General features: G+C 41.3%; 1 protein-coding gene across 9 annotated transcripts in view; it reads left to right on the forward strand.

The window, feature by feature from the left end:
• Window positions 1-8,451, forward strand: part of ADD3 (adducin 3) — a 106,459-nt gene extending 98,008 nt beyond the window's left edge. For 8 of the 9 annotated variants that reach the window (XM_082225261.1, XM_082225258.1, XM_082225260.1 and 5 more), the window contains 5 exons: window positions 380-499; window positions 1,929-2,018; window positions 3,027-3,150; window positions 4,808-4,903; window positions 5,684-8,451. In XM_082225261.1, the coding sequence (XP_082081387.1) occupies window positions 380-499; window positions 1,929-2,018; window positions 3,027-3,150; window positions 4,808-4,903; window positions 5,684-5,976 (723 nt within the window). In that variant the 3' untranslated portion in view covers window positions 5,977-8,451. The remainder of the gene's footprint in view (window positions 1-379; window positions 500-1,928; window positions 2,019-3,026; window positions 3,151-4,807; window positions 4,904-5,683) is intronic. The other variant, XM_082225265.1, reaches the window with a different exon arrangement.
• Window positions 8,452-19,371: the final 10,920 nt, after the last annotated feature.

Genomic DNA, 19,371 nt, shown 5'->3' on the forward strand with positions numbered 1-19,371 from the left:
ACCTAGTTAGGAGGGATAGTTATCCAGGTAATTAAGAAATACAGTGGATATTCAGTCCTTCATTATAGTATTTTTGGCAGTGGAAGTACTGTAGCAAGTATCCTTGCTACGTCAGTATTCAAATGTCGGTCCTTTTCAGGTACTTAATTAAAAATACCTAAATGCTATTCAAGCTAAAGGACCATTACACATATTAATATCCTTATGAAATTATATACTGAAAAGCTAAGTGGTGTGGCAATGTATTATTATTAGGTCACTTGGATAATTTAATATAAACCCCATTGTCCTGAAATGTCTCCTAGCCTTTACCAACTACTAAATTGCAATATCCTCACTTCCAATAACATTCTTCTTTATTTTTCTTTTTCTTTCCAAGTGGATAAAAGCTGAAGATTCATCTAAGCTTAGTGGAGGAACTCCAATCAAAATTGAAGATCCAAACCAGTTTGTTCCGATGAATACAAATCCAAGTGATGTACTGGAAAAGAGGAATAAGGTAAGGCAAGTCAGGTTTCTTGAAAACATAAGCTTATTTGCTTCTTGAAAATAATCAGTACCTAACTTACTCTGCTTGTTTGAGAAGCACTAAAAACTGTTCAGTAACATCTAAAATATAATACAATATTACTGGTAGCTTAAAGGTAGCTTTAAGTGCAACAGGAACTTGCTAAAATTGTCCTTAGTTTGGTTCTGAAAAATTGCTTTTAAATGCCCATCGAAAACCATATTTTGATCAGAAGAAAAATGTTTAAGGTGGGATTTTCTTCTGTGCTATTTTTAACATTACACTATTTTGGAGATTCCTTCTTTTTTAGTTTTTAGAAAGAGCTAGCTGTTTCCACAAGAAATAGCCTGCTGTGGTAGCCAGAAACCTCACGCTCTTCTGCCTGCTTGTTTCCCAGTGAGCCAATGTATTTAACAATGGTAATGAGGAATAATGACAAGAGGCTCTTTGTAAATGCAGACTGCTGGCTGCTTTCACTCCCCAATTCATTTTTCTATTTTCATACTCATTTAAGCTCCACCCTGGGAAATTATTGTCCTGCCAGATACAAAATGTTTCGTGCAGAAGTTCTGGGAATTTCCTACTTCACATCTGCTTGTAATCAAAAGAGTTTGCCACTATCCTGAGCAAGTCAACTTAGTTCAGAAGAGATCACTCTTTCTTGGAAAAGAACAGTATGGCAGTGTCACTCAGACATTGGCTTAGAAAAGAATTATCTGTTCTAGGCATGCAACTTTCTCTGGCAAACTTGAGGTAGAGGAGTGTCAAAGTGGGGAGCTATGTTTTCATTGTGTTCCTAGCTGTGCACTATGGAGCTGTATTGTCAGTTCAGCTTGGTGCAACAGGAGATAGAGAATAATTACAGAGGTTCTATCTCGATTTACACATACTCTGCTGACAACATAATCAGCAGCATTGCAGTTCACAAAGGAGGAGAGATAATGTTAGACTACAGCAGTGCTGGGGCTTGACGTTGAAGCTGGGTCATAATAGATATTCTGGAACTAAAGAAGAGCAGACTGATTTGCCAACTAAGAGAAAATTCAACGCTGTAAATGAATATGTATTGCCTGAGCACTCCCTGCTTTTTAATCAAACTTGCTACTCTTGATTCCTAAATCTAACTACTGTATGTGGAAAGGAAGACTAAAACACCAGGTTAATAATGACATACAATTTGGATATAGATATTTCATGCGTGTTGAAGCAAAAATGTAAATACACTTGACATTGTCATTTTCTAAAATGGCTTTGTAACCATTTTAGAGCAGATTGACTAGAATGAAAACAAATAACAGTAAAGTAATAGATTAACTATAGTATCTGTTTTCTGGTACCCATATGAAGTTTAAGATTCCTGATACTTCAGTGTGTTTGTGAAAAGGCTTTTCAAAACCCTTCTGCTTTTCCCCCCTTCCAGATTCGGGAGCAAAATCGGTATGACTTAAAAACTGCAGGTCCACAGTCTCAGTTGCTTGCTGGAATTGTAGTGGATAAAAAGCCCAGTGCTGTAAGTGTTCTCCATTGTCTGAGTTAAGCATATAACATCTAAAGCAGGCTTCCTCAACCTCAGCCCTCCAGATGTTTTGAGACTACAATTCCCATCATCCCTGATCACTGGTCCTGCTAGCTAGGGATCATGGGAGTTGTAGGCCAAAAACATCTGGAGGGCCGAGGTTGAGGAAGCCTGATCTAAAGCATGTCCAGCATTTAGTCACACCACATTTTACATGATTCTCTCCTTGCTTTTGTAATACTCTTCATACAAAGTAGAAGCAGGTTTTAAAACCACAAGTCCTATTTAAAATATTTGCAAAGAGTTTTTAGAGAAGCAATAATTTATGTTATGTGATTTTTCACTGAAGATAGGATTCTTCCCTTGTTTTCATCTTAACCATAATACATACATGTATTATGAGATCAGGTGGACAACTGCTATGGAAACTGTAGGATTCTTTAAAAAACAACACTGGCCAAGCTTTCTACAAGTCTTTAAAGTTTGTTTTGACTAAAACCTGGTATTGATTAAAGACCCTTTCTGTAAGTTCACTAACCTAGTAATTGAAGCAATTACCATATTTTTCCGTCTATAAGACGCCCCCATGTTTAAGACGCCCCCTAATTTTGGAGACTCCGTTTTAAGAAAATGGGGGGAGATGTATAAGACACCCCCAAATTTTTGACATTATTTTTTAGGGGGGAAACCTAGTCTTATACACGGAAAAATATGGTAGCTCAGTTGGTAGAGTGTGAGACTCTTGATCTGAGGGCCATGGGTTTGAGCCCCACGTTGGCAAAATATTCCTGCATTGCAGGGAGTTGGACTAGACAACCCTCATGGTCCCTTCCAACTCTACAATTCTATGTTCTGCTGATGGTTTTTGAAAATGCTGCACTCCTTTCAGATTCTTACTTTGAAGGATCCTATCACCAGCAATAGGCTCATTTGTAATTGTTTAATGTGCTTGTTTTTCGTATTGACTTTCTCCCCTTTAATTTATTTTATTTTTTCTTCCAGCCAATGCAGTTTGAAGAAGACGAGCATGCCCCACCAGCCCCTCCCAACCCATTCAGTCATCTCACTGAAAAGGAACTGGAAGAGTACAAGCGGACAATCGAACGCAAGCAACAAGGAGTAGATGGTGAGTGTTCTGATAAACTGGTGATGGAAAATATTCAGGTAAAGATTAAGTGAAGTTTAAATTCACCAAAAATGATTTAAAATTTTTAAACTAAGAGCCATTACATTAAATAATATCACTGGCAGCTTCAATAGCTCCACTTTTTAAAGGTCTGACTCTCTTCTGGTAAGAATTTATCTCTCACAATTTTCTTCTCTAGTGCTATGCTGTGTTGTGACCAGTAAAATCTTGAATGTTATGCTGCCCCTTTGAACCTACTTAGATCAGTGGATATTAAAACATGATATGAATCAATGTGATTTGTAGTTCTAAGGGAATCTAATCTTGACTTGATCAGGGGTCACTCCATTCCATGGAGCCAATCCATGCGTGCTTAGTAGTACTGAAAGCCATAGAGAGATCAAGAAGCAGGAGCAAGATTGCACTCCCCTTGTCTTACTGTCTGTGAAGGCATCCATCAGGGTGGCCAAAGACAACTCAGTCCCATGGCCAAGCCTGAACCCGGATTGGAATGGATGTAAATAATCTGTCTTCCAAGAATGCTTGCAGTTTCCCAGCCACTGCACTCTCAAACACCTTCCCCAAAGAGGAGAGTATTTACAGCTGGCCAATAGTTGTTCCAATCCAAGGGGGCCAGGGCAGTTTCTTTAGGACTGGCCGGTCATCTTTTTTTACCCTTCACCACCAAACCCTTTGAACATGCTATTTTACCAGGGTTGCCATATTTCAAAAAGTAACAACCAGGACACCCCAAAAGTTGTTGAGCTTTTCTCAGAATTGTCCAAGATCCTCCAGAAAGTGCCACCTTTCAGAAATCCCCCCCCCCCCGGATGTCAATTCCACCTTTGAAATCCTGGTAATGTCCAGAAAAATCTAGACATATGGCAGCCCTAATTTTACTCTCACTACTTCTAATAGTCTTGGGTAAGACTATTATTTTTAAACTGGACACTTGTTAAATTTCATAATCCTATAAAAGGGCTTATATGGAAAGGAAGGATGGCATCTGTTACATAGTTGTATTGCTTTCTCATGTTACTATTATAAGTGCATGTTGGCATCTGAAAACAAAGGATTGTGTCCTTCCTTAGAAATTAGTATCAGGTCAATAGTACAACCAGCAGGGTAAAAGGTAAGTATCTTTAAATCATAATTTTTCAAGAAAAAACAGTCTGACAGTAGTATTTTCTCTTGTCTTCAATCTTGATATTATTGCTAGCAAACTTCTAACTTGCCCATTTCTTATTTTTGAAAGCATAAAGATTCAAAGGTAAAAATATTGCATTACAACAAACTTTTCCACCCATCTTCATTCAAAGCATCTGATAAGGAACTTTAATTGCTAATTTGCTGTTGTCTAACACTAGCATTTTCAGCACTAACGTTGCATAGTTTGTTCTGTCTATTTTGTATAGTAACCAACGTATGTTTGCATGGAATACTTCTAAATAATTGGGACCATCTAGAGTGTGTTATAATATACTAAGTTTAGGTTACTAATAGGATGAAATTAGTATAATTATATGTGTTAACATTAGTATAATCAGGTCAGTACTAGTGAAGTTGCTTGTGTTTTGTATGCACTAACGTACACTGATCTCCTTGCATTTGTTTCATTTTGGCATGGCTTTTACTAACTCAAGCTCTTGTCCTACAGATGCTGATCAGGAATTATTCTCAGATGACGGGTCATCTGTTTCACAAATTAATTCTCAAACTCAGTCCCCACAAAATGTCCCTGAAAAAGTAGAAGGTATACAATGTAATGTCCTATGCAGTATCGTGAGCCTGTTAGACCCTTCCTTGCCAATTACTTTTAATTACTTAGATCAGGAAAGGAAAATATAGTCATCTTGCCAATATGTGAAGACTATGATTTATTTTCTTGAGCTACATCTTTTAAGAATCCTTCTGGATTTATCAGAAGTTTAAATCCAATATCTTCTCTCTAAATAGGGTAGGTTTACCTGTAATCTCATTCATTCTTCAGAACAGGTCACTTAGAGACAGTTTCAACGTCATGTTGATCTCCTGTTCCTGCAACAATTTGTGTTCGTATCATTTGGAGAAAGCACTCGCATTTCTTTCCCAGGATTATATGTGTGCATTGGCTCATAATACAAGGCTAACATAACAGTCTATGATGTTGCTCTGTTGGAATTGCCACTGCATCACATTTTATTCAGATAAACTGTCTGTAAGTGTCCAGTTGTGGCTAGGACGTAGCTGAAAATCTTGATTCCACACATCCTACAATTAATATAGCTAATGAGTTACATGCTGGCATGTTTGTTCAAATAAAACGTGGGGCAAGAGGAAAACACCGCTTTGTAGATTATTTTGCCTGGGAAAGTGGGCTATAAATACCTAAACAAAAATAAGATACTGGTAGAGGAAGGAGGGAGCTTTACTAGTTATTCTCTCAGTGTCCCAATATGCTGCTTGCATTTTAGACCTGTGCGGAATTGCTGCATAACCATCAGTATAACAAAGAGTAAAATGCCTCTGTTTGCCTTCTCTCTTTTTTTTACAGAAAATGATGATTACCAACAGGATGCTAACCTCGTCTCTCTGGAGATGCCGGCTGTTGTAATGAATGGCAAAGAAGATTCACATGATGTGGACGAGGATCTTGCACACAGAGTCAGCCAGTTAACCACTAGTACTGTAGAGAATGTGGAGATCACCATTAAGGCCTCTGAAAAAATTGAGGAGACCCTTTCCCCCGAGGGCTCTCCTTCGAAATCACCATCAAAGAAGAAGAAGAAGTTCCGTACTCCATCTTTCCTAAAAAAGAACAAAAAGAAGGAGAAGGTGGAAGCCTGAGTGCAGTTCATTCCGAGGCTACATTGCACATTTCAAACCCATGTTTTAGTTCACGTTTTAGTCACGTTAGGTAGGGTTGTGCAGAAAAATGGGCCTTAACCTAAAAGCAGAACTGGAAAATAAAATTAAATAGAAACAATGTTATGTTAATGAAGCAAAGAATTCATCTCTTAATTAGTTGGTGTAAGAATTACTATGAGGGTTTGAAATACTTAATAGGTCCACCACAAACTAACACTGGCAGGTGTTCCAATATAGCACTATTGTAATTTCAAATACCCTTATGGTTACACACGGAGAGTTTTCTCAATTAGTAGACCTTCAGCACAGTTTCACTAAGGTAGCTGTTGAGTTATCAGATAATGTTGGTTTTTTTAATCTACTGCCTCACTCTGTAATTGGATGATACTTCTTAGTATTGTGATTTTGACCATAGCAGTTGTTTTACCCCTGCCTCACAGGGTGCTGTTCACCTCACCTTTTCAACCATAGGTCATTTATGATACACTGGCACATAATATTAAGAGGGGGAAACTGTAAAAGGAATTGCATTTGGAATTTTACAGACTCTGTAAAAATTGCATTCATCGATAATAACTTTTGCCAAATACTTCATTTTAGTAAGATATAATTTTTGAAAACTTTTTTTATTCTATCAGTTGGGGGGGCAGGGAGAAAGCCCTTATTTTTCAATAAAGGGGATTTTATACGCTTAACATTGATAACTTAGTTTAACTATGGCAAAACAGAAAAAGAATTTTATACGTTGAAATTTTTGTATACCACTCAGTATAAAGTATTATAGGCATGTAAACCAAGCATTTAACAATAGAATGTATTTAAGGATGCTTGGTGTAGAGTATACTTAAATATAATTCAGGAATCCAGAACCTCTGATTATTGGGTGTTGAAAGCGTATAAACTTAACTGGATTCAGGTTTAAATCTTACTGTATTTTTTTCCTCATGGTATTGCTGTTGAATGAAGAAAAATAAACTTGTTAACATATGGCCTATCCAGGAGATCAGTTCCAAGTATGTCCCTTAGCCATTCTGCGTTACTTCTGCAGCATGTCCAACTAAATTCTCAGGGCAAAGTCTTGAGGACTTACTTGTTGGTCAAGATAAAGCCACAAGGGGTTTCTTTCCCTCTTTGCCTTGAGACACTCAGTTGCAAGTCATCTGTGAGCTCCCTCTTTGCAGATATAGAGTGCTGGTACCATGCTGACAGAATGTCAAGGCCATCGGGTGAAGAGTGTAAAACTCATGCAGCTACATTCCGGCAGCACTCCAGTGGCAAAGATTGCTTGTTCGAGTGAACATTGCCACCCAGGTGCAGGAAAATGCAAAATGCCCATGGCAAAAGTGCTTCCACAAGGGATGGGGTCTAGATTTCATGCAACAGCTTAGAAGCAACTGCATCTACGTTGCACTATCAACTGATCCTCTGGAAAAGCCCACAACCAAATGAAGGAGACAAAACCGAAAAAGGGAAAGTGAAATGGGAAGAATAAGGGGTTGGAGGTAAAGAGAATAGTAGCTTGTGGATTATTTTTCATAAAATATATGGTATGGATTTGGGGGTATTTTTTATTAAAGTAATGGAACAGTCGTTTCATATAAAATGTATAGGCTTTCATATGGAGTGCCACACGTTCTTCCCTTGCTGTCATTGATTTTAATGGGATAATTTTAATCTGAGTTTTGCCTTCTCAAGGAATCTTAGATCCAATTAGTCAAGCGCTATAGGCGCTGATCCTGCCACTTGCTCCTTTTTGCTGGTAGCTTTATTTTGCTTTGAAACTTAAGAAAGAAAAATTCAAACCTGTAAATACACGCTAAACATGGAAATTTGCCTAGGGCCTTTAAACTAGCCTTTGTTCATCAGTAGCCACAAGAGCAAATACACCTCAAATATCAATGTGACTCCCAGATTGCCAGTTGAAATATATACCGTATATAGATTGTTAAAATATGGCTGGGTTGTGGTTTGGCATGAAAAAAAATTGACTATAGCATGTTGCAGGGCTGGTTAGCTTTGACTGTGTAAGTGTGAAAATGCAGTGCTGGAGTGACTCTGGAAACGATATTCTAGATATCTCAAAATACTGGAATCAGTGTGTTCTTTTAAAAAAAATAGTGGAAATCTATAAGTTGCTTAACTTTGTTTATGTTCTACATTTTTGTGTTGTATTACAACATATGTAGAAACAGTAACCTGTGAACTATGCTTTTCATAACTTTTAAAAAATATATCTAAATGAATGCAATGTGCATACATATTTTTTAAAAAATGCAACCGTGAACTATTTGCACCTTTTTTTTGCTAATGCCTCTATTTACTTGCTTTGGCATAAAGAATGAGCCAGCCAACTCTGTGTCCTGTGGAAAAAAAATATATAAATGTTGTTGGAAATTGCTCATAGATGTAATGCTAATTAATGTTAAATCACAAATAAACAGTATTTTAAATAGATGGATTTTGGAAACTAACTTATTCACAGCATTCCTCAACCTGCATAACCTGTAGGCTTAAAGCAATCATATGTAGCAGAAGACAGGAGCTGTATAGTTTAAGAATAATAACTTCTATTTGAAAATAGAAAATGAATTCCAAAATTACCATATGGCAAACACAAATATGTGATCATTTCTCTACTGAGTTTTATCCTCAGAAGGTCTAGAACTCTGTAATCACATAATATACACGGTTGTTAGGATAGAATATTATAAATGCATATCCCTAGTTGGGTTTGTAGACTTCTACTTGCCATAGAGAAACTTTAAAAATTTAAGCAGTGTCTGAAACAAGGAGACTGTGTTGCAATATGACTTCTACATTCGTAGCAACTGATCCACAATTGCTTCTGCTTGTTTGTGTATACATTCCCAACAGACATTAACCATTCAGAGCAGAGTATACTATCAATGTTGTAATTATTACTGTGATATAGTCCTTTGTATGCGGTGCAAGGCTATACTTCTTGTTGCTGTTTGGTCATGTCCGACTTTTTGTGACCCCATGGACCAGAGCACGCCAGGCACTCCTGTCTTCCACTGCCTCCCGCAGTTTGGTCAAACTCATGCTGGTAGCTTCGAGAACACTGTCCAACCATCTCGTCCTCTGCCATCCCCTTCTCCTTGTGCCCTCCATCTTTCCCAACATCAGGGTCTTTTCCAGGGAGTCTTCTCTTCTCATGAGGTGGCCAAAGTATTGGAGCCTCAGCTTCAGGATCTGTCCTTCCAGTGAGCACTCAGGGCTGATTTCCTTAAGAATGGATAGGTTTGATCTTGCAGTCCATGGGACTCTAGTATAGCAAGGCTATACTACCAATGTCCATTAGGTGGCATCTGCTCCCTTTCGCATTTTTTTGTGTATGTGGAATTAATCCCTTGAAAGACAATTAGCAAGCTGCTTTCAAAGAAAGTATTTTGGTGGAGGCTCTGTGGGCATTATTCCAGCTGCACTTCAAACAGATGAAAGGGAACAGCTGGCTTTTTTGGACATCTATGTTTATCAGCTCAGTTGGAAACCCAGAAATGGAATGTTTATCTCAGAGGATTTCCCCCACTTCCCACACACATGTACACATTTTCCTTAAAATCTTTTAAGAATATTATGCTTGCTTTTGGGTACCAGAATATATCTTTTTTTAGAATGTTATACTCTTGAGTAGATTATGGAGCTATCACATTTAACAAGGCAGATTTACTCTCCATTTTAGGACCTCTTCAATACAAAGTTCTTGGGTTGGAGACACTAACTGAATTTTTTAATGTAGAATCTGCATAAAACACATGTCCCTGAAAGTGCACGTAGTACACTCTTGCTGGGCAGCCCTTTGCAGTGGACACTTGCGAGCACATATACATTGGGTGAACATGCCTGTACAGTGGTACCTCGGGTTACATACACTTCAGATTACATATTCTTCAGGTTACAGACTCCGATAACCCAGAAATAGTGCTTCAGGTTAAGAACTTTGCTTCAGGATGAGAACAGAAATCGTGCTGCAGCGGCACGGCGGCAGCAGGAAGCCCCATTAGCTAAAGTGGTGCTTCAGGTTAAGAACGGGCCTCCGGAATGAATTAAGTACTTAACCCAAGGTACCACTGTATATACATGCTCACAGCAAATGGTGTGATGCTACGTGATTATAAACTGCTTTGAAATCAAATTCACATGGGGCAGCATGTAAATCTTAGAGCTAACTATGCAAATCACACATTTTAGATTTACATGCAGGTTCCACATCAAACAGTTAGGCAAAGCATTTTAGGTCAGGGTGTTTAAAACAAACGGGAGCAGAATGGAACTGAATATTAGAGTGCTACAGACCACCTTTCAAGAGGGAGCATCACCTAGATCCAAACATTCCTATACATTGCCATATCATGAAATAAAGAACTGCAGGATTATTTATATTATAATGTAAGCCAAGTAGAAGGATCCGTCATACTGGAAGGGACAGTTTAAATCAAAAGACTGCCCGGAACCCTATGACTCTTTCCTTCTTTTTTGTTTTATTTAGATACTCCATTTATTGTATACATCATCACATAATATTAAGGTCTCTAAAAAATCTACAGTCCTCTTTCTGAAGACACCTTTACAGTAGTACCTCGGGTTACAGACACTTCAGGTTACAGACTCTGCTAACCCAGAAATAGTACCTTGAGTTAAGAACTTTGCTTCAGGATGAGAACAGAAATCGTGCTCTGGTGGCGCGGCAGCAGGAGGAGGCCCCATTAGCTAAAGTAGTGCTTCAGGTTAAGAACAATTTCAGGTTAAAACGGACCTCCAGAACAAATTAAGTACGTAACCTGAGGTACCACTGTAGTATGATGCAAGTTTGGATCCATTCATGGAAACAAATGGATAGTCTTCGGTATCCTTATGTCTCTTCCCATCCCACCCCCACCCCCAAAACAGGCATAGGCAAACTCAGCCCTGCAGATGTTTTGGGACTACAACTCCCATGATCCCTAGCTAACAGGACCAGTGGTCAGGAATGATCAGAACTGTAGTCTCAAAGCATCTGGAGGGCCGAATTTTCCCATGCCTGCCCCAAAACTTACTGTGGTCTGAAGTTTCATGGGCCAGCGTTCACCTAAGTGGGACTGCACCATTCCATGCTCAACTTTCAGTTCTTCCCACATATGCGTTTGAGATGGGTGTTGTGCATCTTGCAGGGATCAGCTGCACTGAATGACCAGATCCGGTTGCTCAACGCTGCCTCCTTGCAACTTTCTCAGAAAAACTCAAGGCGGCTCTTTTGTGATGACACCATTTGCCTTGGCTTCGAACAAGTTTTCTTATTTTTCTGCTTTGAAGACCTATGAAGAAGAGTTGTGTGCAACTCAAAGGCTTACATTAACACTTCATATGCTCTGTAGAGCCGACATAACTACTAATGGCTCTACTCACAAGGTTCACACCTGGTTCACACATAATGCTAGTCTATGGCTTATTAAACCATGGCTTAGTGTTAAGTGTGAACCCTGCCCAGTGACTTAACTAGGATTTCTGTACTGAAAACACGATCTCTGAAGCCTTTGTTTTTGCTTTTTTAATGGCTTGGTGTTATGTGTGAACCCATCACCCTTTCTTAAGCACAAGATAATTTGTGCCTGGTTAAATAAATCATGGCTTAGAGTTGTATGTCAACCAGGCCAACGTGTGTGTAAACATCAGATGAATGTAAAAATCTAGCAATTGAAAACATTGCACAGCTTCTGTCTGTGAGCCTCTCACTCCACCTCCACTCCCAGCTTGTTCTCTGGAGGCACAGAATTTGATGGATCTGAATGTTCTGAAATTGCAGCCATGAAAGAATTGACTAGTCAGTGTTGAATTGGTTTCCCCTGCCTTTTTTGGACTAGATTCAGACTATGTCATACTGTTGCCCTGCAGATGTTGTTGGTCTCCCAACTACCCCCAGTGGCCAGGGCTGTTTGCAGTCCCAAGAACCTGAAAAATCATCTCACCTCTTACATACCCAGCCGATAACTTTGTAGGTGAGGGCCTCCTTATCAGGCGGTCCATTCTGCACAGTATAGGAATCGGGCCTTTGTTATGGCACCTCTCCTTAAATGTTAGACAGGCACCATCTCCGTTGTATTTTTGTCACCTGCATTAGTATTGGAGTTGTTTTAAAGTGGATTTTAAAGATGTTTATTGTTGTACAGTACTTAATTCGTTTCGGAGGTCCGCACTTAACCTGAAACTGTTCTTAACATGAAGCACCACTTTAGCTAATGGGGCCTCCTGCTGCTGCCACGCCACCACAACACGATTTCTGTTCTCATCCTGAAGCAAAGTTCTTAACCCAAGGTACTATTTCTGGGTTAGCGGAGTCTGTAACCTGAAGCATATGTAACCTGAAGCATCTGTAACCTGAAGCGTATGTAACCTGAAGCGTATGTAACCTGAAGCATATGTAACCTGAAGCGTATGTAACCCGAGGTACCACTGTATTGCTTGTTGTTTGCTGCCCTGCGCTCCTTTTGAGAGGAGGAATGCGATATACATTTTATTATTATTAATACTACTACTACTACTAATAATAATAATAATAATAAATAGCTAGAGGGACACAGGTTAGTCACCCCTGCTTTAGTCCCAATCAAATCAAGTGGATAAGGTACTGATGATAAACAGTGGCTAACTCAGGCTGCATACACATTACCAACTTCAAATTCAACTACATTGTTCTTTTTCTTGACACTAATCCAAGCTGATAGGGGGCGGGGACGCATCAAAATGCAGTATTTCGTAAGAAATGACACAATAGATACAGACTGTGGCTAACGTGTGAACACTCTTCCTACGCAGCTGTGGACATGCACCGGATGCAGAATAAACAGAAGTAGACACAGTCATAGTTTTTGGATCCAACCTCTTACCATTCTTGTCATCACACTCATCATTATTTGCGTCTCTCTGGGTGTCCTGGTTTCTTGGCAAAGTTACCAAGAGTTTTGCAACTCCCAAGATTATCTGCTCCTACACTCTTTGTTCCCCGCCCTCCCCCCACAGCTTCTGTCTGGTGAAAAATAAGTTGATATGTTAATCAAGCAGGACACAGTAGTACCCAAGCATGCACCCTCTGTGTGGGAGAGAGAAGATTGGATGCAGCCACTTGTTGAAGGAGGACATGTTAAAGAAAATAGGCGACCTGTTGAAATGTATAGAACACCTATCTTACAGATGTTGATGTATCTGTTGGTCTAGTTTTTAAAATTAAAAAGCTTCTTCAGAATTGTGGAATCCTCAGCAAGGAGTGAAGAGGAAAAATTGTGTATGTAGCCTTAATGATTTTTCCTTTCCCCCCCCCCACCCACTCTGAAAACATGGGTGAATTGTGCAGTGAAGATTTTTGTCTCTGTTCCTGCCCTGTGAACTGTCCCGGGAAGGCTTTTTGCCAAGTTTCAGTGGGCCTCAGGCAGCAGCTTCTTGAAGTTGGAATGTCCCCCCCCCTTTTTTGTGCACAAAAAATACCTAGAAGCTTTGTGGGTGATAGGTAAAGGTAAAGGTACCCCTGCCCGAACGGGCCAGTCTTGCCAGACTCTGGGGTTTGTGCGCCCATCTCACATCTATAGGCCGGGGGCCAGCGCTGTCCGCAGACACTTCCGGGTCACGTGGCCAGCGTGACAACGCTGCTCTGGCGAGCCAGAGCCGCACACGGAACGCCGTTTACCTTCCCGCTGGTAAGCGGTACCTATTTATCTACTTGCCCCCGGGGGTGCTTTCGAACTGCTAGGTTGGCAGGCGCTGGGACCGAGCAGCGGGAGCGCACCCCGCCGCGGGGATTCGAACCGCCGACCTTTCGATCGGCAAGCCCTAGGCGCTGAGGCTTTAGCCCACAGCGCCACCCGCGTCCCTTGTGGGTGATACCTGGAGCCAAATAGCACTCATTACCCTGATGGTTATTTATTAGCATTTATATTAAGGCTGGTGGCTGTGAACCACACATTAATAAACACCCTTTGCTATTGAATAAAAGTGAGACTTTCAGTCCTTTGGCTCTGCTGAAAAGCAGCTCAATGTGGAGAGAGCAAGCGCCAATCGCATGAATCTGGTTTTGAAATAAAGTTTAAAATACAAAAAAGGAAGCCCGTCCTGCAACAATAATGGCTAATTAAATTATACAACCATAATGCTAATTAAAAGAAAAGGGGAGATACTTTTGAATATTTGATGTCCTCGTGGACAGCAAATAAACATTGGTGTGCTTATAGGGTGGTTGAAGGAGCAGACTGACCTTCTTGGAGAACCTGAGCAGGAGAGACAAGGATTTACCATTGCATTCCACACCCAGTCAGCTTGTCCCAGCCATAACTGAGACTATACATTTCCCTTTATTCTGCATCCTATAGAATCCCACTGCTGCTTTCTGTATTGATGTGTGCCATTGGCCATGATCCATATCTCTCTGTATCTGTCTAGCCATTTCTTATGAGAGAAGAAGAGCCTGGTGGATCAGACCAGTGGCCCACCTAGTCCTTTTTCTAATGGTGGCCAACCAGGTGCCTGTGGCTTAGACTCCTTAAGGCCTTGGATCTACCGGTAGCCCCACCCTGAATAACCCCATTGAGAGCTTCCCTCTTGTTTCCTCTGCTGGCATTCTCTGGCCATCAGAGAGGCAACAATGGACCTTTCTCCTACCTGCCCCTCTGCACTCAGCCATCAACAGGGTAAGTGAGTAGGATCGTACTCAAAAATAGCCTGAAGAGAAGCTTGAGGGAGTGAAAGTCATTTTGTTGCTGTTAGATGTGTGTCAAATACACCGCGAGGACAGCAGTTGACGTGGGGTAGGGAAGCCACCTGCTTTGCAGAAAGGCAGAAGGATCACCCACTCTTTTCTACCCACCCTCGTTCACAGCACTGCAGCAGTGAGTATAAAATCAGCTTCCCAAACAGCCTTCTGTTGGGCCAAACTAATCATGATTTCAGTTATGTGAAAATTAAGTTTGTGAGTGAGAGTCGATGAACAAGACAAAGGCTCCTTAGATCAGGGATGGGGTACCTGTGGCCATCACCCCTGACTACTGGCCATGCTGCCTGGGGCTGGTGGAAGTTAAAGACTGGAGGGCCACAGCTTCAGATACCAGGTGCCTAACTGTGAAGGAAGACAATAGGATGATCATCTTGTCAGTATCCCATTCAAGCAGGAGAATTTACATTGATCCGAGCTGTTTTCAGTTGCACCCTGGCCAGTGAACATTTTGAGGGGGGGGAATGAATGTTGGAGTCAGACAAAAGGAAGCTCTGTCTACTCAATGGTAAAAAGGGTAAAAATATGTACAAAATACATATTTAGAACTTCTGGATCAAAGGTTCTCTTCATTTTCTTCTATCACTGAGACATGGTGTCTTGTTTTGGTCTTTGTTTTTCAGAGATTCACAGTTAAGGGAAAGGAACCCTTGACTTGCATTGAGTCGAATAAGACATATTCCAGAAGAAGCAGTTCAGAAGAACCATCATGTACCTAAGTCAGGGTTGAGTGAATGCTAGATTGTAGTCCAAAATCAAAGTTCAGAGAGTCCTAGTCAAGAAGGACAAGGACTTGAAATCAAAAAGGATGCAGTCAGATTTGAGCAGGTGATTATAATTAAATGACAGAAAACAGTGAAAGTTGGAAAGGATTTGCTGAAATAATTAATAACTAGAACACAAAAAGGGAGGTGTGAGGAGGTCAATGAAACAAGTTAATGAAAGATAAAGATATGGAAATGTTGGATGTGCTTTTAATTGTTTTTGCTTTTGTTTTTGTTTTGATGTATCGTGTTTTTTGCTTTTTTATATGTACTGTAATGTATTGATTTGTATTGTTTACTTTAATTTTTAATTTTTAATTTTTACTTCTTTCTTTAATTCTTAAACTTTTAATAAATATTATTTTTTAAAAAAAAGATTTGAGCAGGTGATCAACTCCCATGAGCATCACAAGAGGGAAAAGTCAGGGCTTGAGTTAGAGCAGGGGTCAGCAAACTTACCACGCCTTGGGCCGGTGTCTCCAGTGCCAATCGCATGGCTGGCCGGAGGGCAGGGGAGCGTGTGCCCATACGCGTGCACACACACTATTTCCAGCGCACTTCCGCTTGTGCGCATGTGCACGGGGCCTCCTCCGACCTGGCTGTGCACCGGAAATAATGCTTGCGCATGCGCACAAGCTATTTCTGGTGCTCCTCCGACCTGGAAGTGGGCAGCCACGCAGCGCAGTGCTGGTAAGAGTGGGGGGTGGCAGGGGTCGCTGCGGGCCGGATAAACGAGTCCCTCGGGCCTTATCCGGCCTGCGAGCCTTAGTTTGGGGACCCCTGAGTTAGAGCAAAGCAGCCCACTGAACAATCTGTGCAAGTCAGGAAACATGAACCCAGACATGAGACAACACAAGAAGAAGGTCCCAAAGTTGAAAAGAAATGAGTGCCTAGCTACCTCAGCTCCAGGAAAGATGGCTGTTGTGCTCAGGTGGCTGCTTGTTGGATATAGATGCCTCTTAACAGTCTGTGAGCACATCATGCACTTGGTAAAGCTAGGTAAGTTGGTCAGTGTATGCCATATTAGGTTCCGTTATGGAAGAAAGCTGAGAAATAAATGAAATTAGTACCCAGGGCCAGTAACTAATACAGCAGGAGATGGGAGACAGAACTCTGAGTGTGATCCTTTCTGCTTGTGTTGAGTGACTGAAGGCTTTGATGCCATGCAGTTCCTCGTTCAGGATAACTTATTTATTGGCTCTCCCTTGATTTCTGCTACAGGGTGTCCTGAACCCCTGGCCTACCTGGTAGCAAGTCAGTATGCTAAGTTCAAAGCCCAGAGGTCAATCCACGCAAAGGTCAGGAAGTGCAGTCCAAGATCAATCAAAGTAGCTAATTACAGGTAGGTAGCAGTGTTGGTCTGCCGTAGTCGAAACAAAACAAAACAAAATAAATAAAATAAAAAATTCCTTCCAGTAGCACCTTAGAGACCAACTAAGTTAGTTATTGGTATGAGCTTTTGTGTGCACACACACTTCTGTTTCACTGCTACTGGAAGGATATTTTATTTTATTTTATTATTTTGTTTCGACAAAGTAGCTAAGTCTGAATTCTAGCAGTCAAGATACCCAATGTACTGCCCCATAGAGGTCCAGGAGCAACCAAGTCAAGGTCCATCAACATGGGCAGTTGAGCAGACGCAGCACCTCAGTCTATTTCCCTTGTGTACTTTGCATGCCGATTGCAGCATCTGAGCTTGATGAGGCAGGTGACCCTCACCTGTTCCAAGCCTCCTCCAGCTGAGGAATTGCAGCCCTCTTTCCAGAGCTAGTAAGCCCCACCTGGCCAGCCAGGGAGCTGGGCTGTGGGCTTTTGCCTGCCTCAGCCTCCAAGAGCACCCCTCCCGCTGCTCCCTATGCCTCAGAACCCACTGTGTTTGTGGCTCTGGTGATGAGTCCTGCTGCTCTGGATCCAGTGCATTGACATCCATCCTCTAGGCATCCTCCATCACTCTGTGAGTACTTCCTTCCCCATCCCCAGCTTGCCCTGGTGTGTCCCAGTCCCAGCTACACCCCTCGCCAGGATCCTCTTCCTCCTCCCCATCGTACTGCCAGTTCAGGACCCATAGATAATAGCTACCACTACAAAGAAACGCAGAGTCTTCTACCAATGGAAGCTTGCAATTTGCTCAGTGGGGAGGAGGATTATCTTCTTAGAATAATTCCAGGTGTGTGGAGAGACGATGCACTAGATAGAACAGAAGTGCTGGACCAGGGTAGGCTATACAATCTGAGCAGCCAGCTTCTTAGGCTATGGCTTGCATGCTACATACAGTGCCAGATTTAGAGGCTGTTGCACAAGATGCCATCAGAAGGCTCCGCTCCTCCTTGCCCCTGACCTCAGAAGGCTAAGCCAGCTGGGGCCCCCACAAGAGATTGGCTGCTTTTTTGTTTGAGTTTATAACTTTAGTCTAACAAGTTGCCTGCGCCAGGCCTCAGGCAAGCTCTGCATGGGCCTGCCTCTAGGTAGTACAGTGGTACCTCAGGTTAAGTACTTAATTCATTCTGAACGTCTGTTCTTAACCTGAAACTGTTCTTAACCTGAAGCACCACTTTAGCTAATGGGGCCTCCCGCTGCTGCTGCACTGCCGGAGCACGATTTCTGTTCTTATCCTGAAGCAGAGTTCTTAACCCAATTTACTATTTCTGGGTTAGCGGAGTCTGTAACCTGAAGCGTATGTAACGCAAGGTACCACTGTAGTAGCAAACCAAGCCTCTCTGTCATCTGTAGCTTTTAGAGGCTGACATAGATATCTGCATGTGGATATTCTTCCTTATCCCACTCAGTTTTTACCATGGATCGCCTTAAATTCTATAAAAGATGAACCATGATGCAACATAGGGAGATAATTGTGTGGGGAGGGGGATTCCCCCTCTACATGACACAGAAGCCCTTCAAGCTAGACCTCTTGAGTCCCAACCCAGCTTTGACTTTATAGTTTTCCTTTTCTGTGCATTATGCTGGCAGGAAGCCAAGTTTCATTTAACACAGAACTTTGATGGCATAACACAGTTAAGTAAAAAGAGGTCATGATTAGGGCTTGCACAAATGTGTCTCCCTCAGAGGCGAGCACGCAGTTGCTGAAATCAGCAGGCAGAGGCACCGTCTTAAGGTGACACTTTACCTTGGGTGCTTTACTGTCCACCTTAAGCACAAGAAGTCTGTCCTGGCTAGATAATGCCATGGGAAAATGTATCCACTTTTATTTACTGTTCAGAACCTTTATTTTTTATTCAAAATGCTCATACCCTGGGTTTTCTTCATGATACAAGCCACCTTACAAAAATAACAAAATCCTTTGAAAACAGTGATGGACAGAAACAGCAATTAAATAACCATTAAAGCCCACTATGATAATTTTAAGAAGCCAGAGTGGAAAACCGGAGTAAAATACCAGATTGATTGTAATAAATGTATGTTGTGAAGCTATAGGATCCTGCCTCTATAAAGGCCAAAAGCCTTCCAGAATATAGTGGTACCTCGGTTGAACGTAATCCATTCTGCAAGACCGTTCGAGTTCTGAAATGTTTGAAAACTGAGGCGCAATGGGCGGTCTGCAAATTTACCGTACTTTTCCGTGTATAAGACTACGGTATGTTTTTTTACTCTAAAATAATGTTCAAAATCTGGGCTCGTCTTATACACGGATAGTATCTTCCCCCCCCCCCAAATTTTCTTAAATCAAAGTCCTCAGAAATAGGGGGCGTCTTATACATGGGGATGTCTTATAGACGGAAAAATACGGTAATTGAGAAAATTGAGCAACACTCAACAGAAACTGTTTGACTTCCAAGGTGCTCTCAAAAACGTTTACTTTTGGGTTTTTGGCGTTCGAGTTCTGAAATGTTAGTCAAC

The sequence above is a fragment of the Podarcis vaucheri genome (genome assembly GCF_965113315.1).
Source record: "Podarcis vaucheri genome assembly, chromosome: 5".
In the NCBI taxonomy this organism is placed as follows: Eukaryota; Metazoa; Chordata; class Lepidosauria; order Squamata; family Lacertidae; genus Podarcis; species Podarcis vaucheri.